Raw genomic sequence first — 9,371 nt, forward strand, 5'->3', positions numbered from 1 at the left:
ATTATGCATTTAACGTCTATTCTGTTTATAAACTTGTGATTGTTTTGATGATAGATAAGTTACGGTTATTGATCTAGTATCGAGAGTATATCTATTAAGCGTTGCACACATGAACGTTTCCGGTTTGTGAGTTGGTTTGTGAGATTTATTCGAACTCTGTTTTAAGTCAGTGCATTCTTAGAGGCCTTCGCCTTGTTGGTGAGTTATGGTTATTCTGAGGGGATCAATTGCATTATCATTTAGTTGCATTCATGCATTAGGTTTGTTTTATGGATTTGAGTCTGTTTATGCTTGATGATAAGCATCAATTCAAGTTTGTGGTATGATAAGTGGATTTTATATCTACTTGCGACGCTCCATTATAAGCTTAAGTTGGTGTTTAGGACTCAGGTTGTTGGTATTTTGATGTGTTTATGTGTTTTTGTATCTCAGGCACTAGTTGGAGGAATAATGGAGCTTTTATTGAATATATGCTAAAAATAGCCAAGAATCTGAATTCAAGGCCATCCCAAATTGTAGAGGATCTTGAGAGCTTCGCGTGGACTATTGGATCGTCGAAATCGGACGAACAGAACTCAATCTGCAGTCAAAACAAGAAAATGAGTCAAAATCCAGTAACACGGCGCGCCCGTGCTGGAATGCGGGGCGGTCGCGCCAGACCTCCAGAAACAGCGTGTGCCCATGCTGGTATGCGGGTCGGCCGTGCTGGTCCGTTCAGCTAGAATCCTGATTCGAGTCCGTTTTGGAGATTTAGAAGCCCAGTTCGATCCTGAAGCCTATATATACCCTAAAAAGACGTTTTTAACAACAAGGAGAGCAATACAAAGACTAGAGAGCACAAGACGACTACGGAGAAGAAGACTTTCATATTCTTCAATATACTTGATACTTCGTATGTTTGTTTTTGATTTGTCTTTGAACCCTTGTACTCTTATATTGTTTATTGTCATGCTTTCGTCGGAACCCACGGTGATGATGAGTTCGTTTATAAACTAATCGTTATCGTGGGTTCCAGCGGATATACTTATGGATTTCTATAGTTAGTTTATTTCAATATCTTGGTGTGTGGTGATTGATTGATATCCTAGTATTGGTAGTGCCTATTCATCTTATGTGCGTAGCTAACATATAAGATAGCTTATTAATCTCTATTGAAGCGAAAGTGAATATAGAGATTTAGAACTTGCCATGCTAGCATAGGTTCATGTATAATTGTTATGCACGATTCGTAGGTAATTTTAATCATCTTACTTGCCCTATGTAATCATGATAGATAACTCGCACATTAAACCTTTATATTTTCAAATTCTATAGACATATAGGGTCTCAACATAATTGGTGTCTATTCAGCTTCTATCTCTTATGTGGATGTCTGGTAGTAGGGTATTCGTACAACGAAAGTTGGCGTTTACTAGTTTCGTGTTATCTAATTAGTTGTCATTACCATTGCATGCTAAGGTTAACAACAATGACTTTGAATGAAGTAGTAATGAAGTTAGAATCCCATGTTTGTCTCAAATAGTTAATTCAATCACTTTAATTCTTAATTAATGTTATTTAGTATAATCTCTTAGTTTAATTAAAACACAACTTGTTATTTGGCTTAGCATTGAACGATAGCCATATCATTGTTGCATAAGTGCATAAATTGAATTTAACCTGAACCAGTCTCTGTGGGAACGAACTAGAAAGAATTCTATATTACTTGCGAACGCGTTTACTTGCGTGTAAATTTAGCGTGTGTTTTCGTCCTAACAGGCATTCTGTAAATCAAGCTTTCATGTTGCTTAAACATATAGAAAGGTAGAGACAAACACACAATATTATCTATTCCCCTGTAGATACGATGGTGAACATGTCTAGATCTGCATACAATCCAAATTCCTATGTTAACAATCGTTTGAGTGACAGACCTTCACCTCCTGTTCAAGAATGTGCTCACTTCCACCTTAAGAGTCACACCAAAGATCGTTGTTACAAGTTAGTAGGCTATCCACTTGATCACTCTTATCACCCAAACAATAAGGGTAAACACAAATTTACTCCACTCTCTAAAGCTGATCTTGCTAAACCACATGATATGCAAATTGCTGCTTCACCAACTATTTCTTCTAGTAATGATGCTTCTGGAGATTTGACTATAAAAATGAGTGAATTGAATATTCAGTTAAACACCATTATGCGGTGTCTTGGAACAAATGCTACTAGTCCATATGTTACCGCTCCACATAATCCTGTTTTGCAGACTTCTTCCTCACATAATTCAGGTCAATATAGTTTTTCTACTCACATTGCAGGTACAACCACTACCTTCTCTTTGTTATCTTCCACACATATACCTGACAATTCTTGGATACTAGACATGGGTGCCACTAATCACATGGCTGTAACTTTAGTCATATGCATGATGTTCATCTTTTGCCAACATTTTTGTATGTTAATTTCCCAAATGGGGAACATACTGTTGTTACTCACGTAGGCTCAGTTTACTTGCATTCTTTGTTAGTGTCAATTTCAGAGGTTTTTTACATACCCTCTTTCACTTTCAATAATATGTCCGTAAGCAAATTATCATGTCAACTTCACTCTACTATTGTATTTACCTCTGCCGATTTTTATATGTAGGTCCAATACCAGAAGAAGGGATTGGTTCTTGGTAACATTTTTGGAGGTTTATACCAGCTTATCAATGCTTTTCTGTCAGCTTTTGTTACCACAAATTCTCAATCTGATAGCTCCATTTGGCACAGACGACTTGGTCATATTCTTTCTACAGTCATTTCTAAAATTAGTGATATAATAGTGTTTGGTAAAACTACTACTGCTATTCCTTATAACATATGTTCATTAGCTAAACAATGTAAACTTTCATTTCCTACTTGTCAATCACAAAGCAAAAAATATCATTTCACAGTCTACTGCTGATGCTGAACTTCGTGCCCTTGCAGACACAGCTTGTGAAATCTCTTGGTTCAATCTTCTTTTATCTGAGTTGGGTGTTTCTCAGTCATTGCATGTTACTATTCACAGTGACAACCAAGCTGCTTTGGATATTACAGCTGATAGCCTATAATAATTCAAGCCCAATAAAAAAGGCCCATGGCCCAATTACAAGAGCCCAGGAAATACTCAGTATTGACCTTAGGAAGCCCAGGACACGTGGCAACATCACCACCGTCCAGGTACCCGGGATCCAGAACGTTCCTATGGTCCGGATCAGATAGTACCCTGACGCATTCAGCTTTGACCTTGAGGAGACTAGGACACGTGGCAACATCACAACCGTCCAGGTACCCGGGATCCAGAATACTCCTACGGTCCGGATCTGACAGTACTCTGACGCATTCAGCCGTCCAGATGCCCTACAGTCTAAAAGGCCAACCTACGGTCCAGATTAAAGGAGATAAACCCCTAAACCCTAGTAGGAGGCCTATAAAAGGTAGAACAGAAGGAAGGTTACAGGTTACAATCTTACATACTCTCCCTCTCACCTATACTTACATGCACACACGTACACCCCATAAATATATTCGCATAATCTCCACTTTTCCCTTCTTCTCCTTAAAAACCCTTTCTCATTCTCACGCCGGAGGTGCCGCGGGGACGCCACCCCCCTCCGGTTCTGTTTTGTAGGTTCCCACCGTACAGCTACACCGCACGCCGCCGCCATCACCGTCCAAAAGGAGTTTGAGTCCCGGCCCGGCCAGGAGAAAGCCCCAGGGTGATCTGGGATTATCATTGGCGCTAGAAGGAGGGGCGAACCTCCGACCAGTGGTGTTCATATCTGCAGCTCCTCCACCCCCCAGAAGCTTGAAACACCATCTCCCAGTAAGAACGCTACAACCAATCTCTTAGATCTGTTTTTACGAATTTTATTGCTTTTAGTTCGTAGCACCATTAAATATGACCACGAGAAAAAGCAAAGCAGCAGTTTCTGCCTCGTTCCTTCCGCCTCCTCCCCAACCCAGGGATGGAGACATGGAGGATCTGGATGAAGGGCTCCGCATAACCCAGACTCCCTCTCAAAATCTCCAACCAGGAGACCAGAGACTAGTTATTGAAAGAGCGGCCCACAAGCACACAGGGGCCCCCGCCAACCCATGGGGAAGCATGACCCCGGAGCAGATTCAGGCGGCAATGGACTTGTGGAGGGAAAGGCAGGATGCCGAACCTGAGACCCACCCAGGGGATCAGCAAGAACGGTCCAGCGAACGGTCCGGAGAATCTCGGGGATCCGTCTTCGACCGGATTGCAAAGAATTTAAAAAAGCCACCAGAGGATGCCAGAGATGAAATAAAAAGAGCTGCCCTCCGTGAGAGAATCCGGAAAGAAGAAGAGGCTAAAGCCCAGAAATCTATAGAAAGGAGAGTCCGGGAAGAAGAGGCCAAGCTAAAGAGAAAGGCACACCAGATTCATGTTTCTTCAGACTCGGAGCCAGATAAAGAATCCAAGCAAGAACAAATGGCCCGTGTCCTTCGGGACCTTAAGAGAAAAGTGGAAGGTGACATGGAAGTAGGAAAGGCAGCAACCCCGTTCACAAAGAAGCTCGAATCCACCCCCAGGGAATCAGGGTTGAAGCACTTCAATTTTGACTCTTTTGATGGACTGGCCGACCCCGAGGAACATCTGAACTATTTCGAACAAATATCTAATATCTATGATTAGAGTGACCTGACTCGATGCCGATTCTTCGCATCAACGTTGAAGGGGGGTGCTCAGAAATGGTTCAGTCGCATCCCATCCCGGAGTGTGGACTCCTGGAAAGACTTCTGCGAGATATTTTTGAAAAGATTCAGGGCCAACCGGATAAACGAGCTGCAGATGTGTCATCTAGAAACAATCCAGCAAAGAAGCAAGGAGCCCCTCCCGGAATTCATCAAAAGATTCCAGGAAGCAGTCAACCAACTTTCCAACTTTGAAGAAAAGGAGGCGGTAAACATCTTTCGAAGAAACTTGCACCCGATATCTTGTGAAGGCTATGTTAAAGACTTGATTCATAGGGAGCCCCAGAGCCTAGCATCAGCATATGCGTTGGCATCAAAGTTCATAAAGGAAAATGATTTCCTCAAATCAATGAAGATGAATAGAAGAATACATAATGATGATGAGTCTCCAGAGCGACGCTCGTCGTCCCGGAGAGACAAAAGATACAAGCTTGACAGGCAGGCAAACTACATTCAGCAGTCCTGGGGAACCCCACCCCGGGATACATACCCCGAATCAAGAAAGAATGAAAGGAAACCCAAGATAAAGAAGGAACCCAAGCCGAAACCGGAGTGGACACCCCTCAACAGGCCCCGGGTTGACATTTTGCGCGAAGTCAAGGGCAAGCCGTTTTATTATTCGCCAAAACCCTTGCTGGCGCCTCCCGAAAATAGGGCCCGGGACAAGCATTGTGGCTATCACGAGGATCATGGCCATACCACTGAAAACTGTTTCTCCCTCAAAATGTTCATAGAAGACCAAATCAAGAAAGGAAACATGAACCAGTACCTTCAAAGGGGGTCAAATGACAAAGACAGAGCCCCGGGAAGAGGCAAAAACGTGGTGAATGTTATCTTCGGAGGCACAGCCTCTCCACCCCGGAGCCCGAACCAGGAAAATGACATGATGATGATCCAGAGTCTGGATGACGAGCCGATCTACTTCTCCTGCTCTGATTATGAGGGGCTCGATCCAGACCATAACTTGGCATTGGTGGTAACCCTGGATGTCGCAAACAACGAGGTAAAAAGAATTTTAGTTGACAATGGTTCCTCTGCTAATATTGTATTCGAGCACACACTTAACAGGATGGAGCTCGGCCATCTCCGGATGGACCCCTGTCTCGAAGATCCCTTGTACGGATTCGGGAACATGATGATTCCAGTCTGGGGCATCATTTATCTCCCCATAATCTTTGGGACCGCACCCCGGCAGATCTCTCATATGATGAAATTCGATGTGATAAGTACAACCTCCTCATACAACATGATCCTTGGAAGGCCCACTATCACCAAGCTCAGAGCAATCCCTTCAACTATTCACTTAAAACTCAAATTCCCCACTCCGGGAGGCGTTGGAGAATTGAAAGGAGATAGGGAAATGGCAGGTAGATGCTATGGTAAAGTACTTGTCATGGCAGAAACGGAGCCGGAAAACCGGAAGAAGATAATGTCCCTACCCAAGGGACAAAGCAGAAAGAAGCATCGAGAGCACCTTAGTAAAAGGGCCCGTCTGGATGTGAATATAATTGAGGACTCCGGGTACGGTGTAACCAACGCTGATGCCCGGATTCAGAAATTTGTAGAAAGCAAGGAGAAGACAAAGGTAGAACCTTCCCAACAGACAATAGAGTTAGATTTGGAACCCGTGAACCCCACCTGAAAAATCAAAATCGGCAAAGGCCTGGAAACCACATTCCAGAAGGTGCTCATCGACCTACTAAAGGAATACGCCGACGTGTTCGCTTGGTCCTCGGAAGACATGCCGGGGATTGATGAATCTGTGGCCATGCACAGCCTAGACGTGGATCCAAAGCAAAAACCAATCAAGCAAAAATGAAGGAACTTTGCCCCGGAGAGACAACAGGCAATCGACCAAGAAGTCGAAAAGTTGTTAAAAGCAAACATAATCTGTGAAATTAAGTATCCGGATTGGCTGGCAAACATTGTGCTGGTCAAGAAACCCAATGGAAAATAGAGAATGTGCGTGGATTATACAAGCCTCAGTTCGGCGTTTCCTAAAGACTCCTACCCCCTGCCCAATATTGACCAGCTGATAGACGCGACCTCGGGCCATGTAATGCTAAGTTTCATGAACGCCTTCTCGGGATACAACCAAGTCAAGATGAACCCGGCAGATATTGCGAAGACGGCATTCATCACACACCGGGCTGTCTACGCTTTTATTATGATACCGTTTGGGTTAATCAACGCCGGGGCAACATACCAAAAAATGATGAATACCATCTTCAAAGATCAGCTGGGCAGGAACATGGAATCTTATGTTGATGATATGATCTCTAAGTCGACCATAATCCCAGAGCACATCCGAGACCTCAAGGAGTGTTTCGACAACTTGAGGAAGTACAACATGAAGCTGAACCCGGAGAAATGCGCGTTCGGGGTTCCCTCCAGAAAGTTTCTTGGTTTTCTGGTCAGTGAAAGTGGAATAGAGGCCAACCCTGAGAAAATCAAAGCTATAATGGAAATGACAGTCCCCTGGACTCAAAAGGACATTCAAAAGCTTGCAGGATGCTTAGCAGCCCTTCGAAGATTTATCCCAAAATTGGTAGAAAAGTGTCTGCCTTTCTTTGAGCTATTAAAGGGGGCCCAGAACAAAAAGATGATCGACTGGACCCCGGATTGCCAAACAACGTTTGAGGAAGTCAAGCGACATCTGATAAACCCACCTATTTTGTCAAAAGCAAAGCCCGGAGAACCCCTTTATCTCTACATTGCAGCCGGGGAAAGAGCGGTATCTTCCGCACTCATTCGGGAAGAAAATGGGATGCAGACCCCGGTATACTATGCAAGCCAAGTCCTGAAAGATGCGGAAACCCTGTACCCAAACTTGGAAAAATTCGCACTGGCTCTTGTGCACTCGAGCAGAAAACTAAGACAATACATCCAAGGCCGGGAAATCAGGGTAATCACTAATCAACCACTTCGCAAAATCATCCACAAGCCAGACGCCTCCAGAAGGTTAGTCAATTGGGCAATCGAGTTGAGCCAGTTCAATATCAAATTTATCCCGAGGACAACCATAAACGCCCAGGCGTTGGCCGAATTCGTCATGGAATGCACCTTTCCGGAAGCCCCAGAGACGCCTAAAACCCGATCCGAAGGGGAGAAAGAGTCTAACAACCGGGATTCTTGGACATTACATGTTGATGGCTCGGCTACAGCTGAAAGGTCCGGAGCCGGCCTGATCCTCTCCAGCCCGGATGTATTCACAATCCAGCAGGCCAATACCTTCGCCTTCAAAGCAACAAACAGCCAGGCTGAATATGAAGCTCTACTCTCCGGGCTCAGGTTAGCCAAATCCCTTGGAGTAAGGAATTTAACAATTTATAGTGATTCTCAGATTGTGGTAAGGCAAACCAATGGTGAATATGTCGCAAAAGATCCTAAATTGGCCCAGTATCAGGAAATGGTTAGAGCAATCCTGAAAACCATACCGGACTCAACCATCTTGCAGATAAACAGAGAGGAAAATGCGAAAGCAGACGAGCTGTCCAAGCTCGTCCAGAATACTTCAGATTTAAGCAGCTCGGTTTACTTCGAGGAGCTTGGAGTCCCCAGCACCGATCGGCCCGAAGTATTATGTGTTAGTAGCCCGGAAAATTGGATGACTCCTTACATAGCCTATCTCAAGGACGGCACCCTTCCGGAAGATCAGAACAAAGCCCGGTACCTCAAGTATAAGGCTACACACTTCTTTTTAGAAGACAATCAGTTATACCGGAGAACTTTCTCTGCACCAACGTTAAAGTGCGTTGATCCGGATGAAGCGGATTACTGTCTTTGGGAGGTTCACGAGGGGATCTGCGGGGATCATCTAGCCGCTAAAGCTGTAGCCTACAAGGTCATCAAACAAGGCTACTATTGGCCCACAATCCACGCTGACTCAGTCGCCTATGTCAAGAAATGCAGCAAGTGCCAGAAGTTCAGCAACGTACCAAAACAAGGTTCAAGCCTCCCCGGGTCCGTTCTCTCCCCATTCCCATTCGCTGTCTGGGGAATCGACATCAAGGGTCCTTTCCCTCGGGCAAAAGGGGACCTGCGTTACGTTCTGGTAGCAATAGATTATATGACTAAGTGGGCGGAGGCCAAGGCTATGAGAACCATTAACCAGCAAGACTGCATCAAGTTTGTGGACATGATTGTAATGAGGTTCGGGATCCCGATGGTTTTAATCTCGGACAACGGGCCATAGTTCGTGGGTTCGGATTTTGAAGCCTATCTCAAAGAGCTCGGGATAAGACACAAAAAAGCATCTGTTGCCCATCCACAAGGGAATGGACAGGTTGAGGTCACAAACAGAACCGTACTCTCAGGTCTGGAAAAGAGACTGGAAGACTATAAAAAGAACTGGACGGATGAACTCCCGAAGGTTTTATGTCATACAGAACTACCTCCCGGATAGGAACCAGGGAGACTCCATTCAAGCTTTCCTACGGTACAGAAGCCCGGTTACCGGTAGAGACTGGATCCCCTTCACATAGAGTGACCAACTTTGACGAGGTCTCCAATATAGAAAGGCCTCAGAACCAACCTCGAACTCCTTGATGAAGTAAGAGATTGGGCCGGAGAAAAAATGGAAAGCTACGAAGAAAAAACAAAGCTATACTTTACAAAGAAGGCCAGGATAAGGGAATACGTTGCGGG

General features: G+C 44.5%; 1 protein-coding gene across 1 annotated transcript; it reads left to right on the plus strand.

Annotated features, from left to right (window-relative positions):
• The first annotated feature begins 6,684 nt into the window (after positions 1-6,684).
• Positions 6,685-8,919, plus strand: LOC141680346 (uncharacterized). The gene has a single exon (XM_074486599.1). It carries the CDS (start codon positions 6,685-6,687, stop codon positions 8,917-8,919), a length of 2,235 nt encoding a protein of 744 aa, XP_074342700.1.
• The last annotated feature ends 452 nt before the right edge of the window (positions 8,920-9,371 follow it).

Source organism: Apium graveolens, chromosome 8 (assembly GCF_009905375.1).
Source record: "Apium graveolens cultivar Ventura chromosome 8, ASM990537v1, whole genome shotgun sequence".
In the NCBI taxonomy this organism is placed as follows: domain Eukaryota; kingdom Viridiplantae; phylum Streptophyta; class Magnoliopsida; order Apiales; family Apiaceae; genus Apium; species Apium graveolens.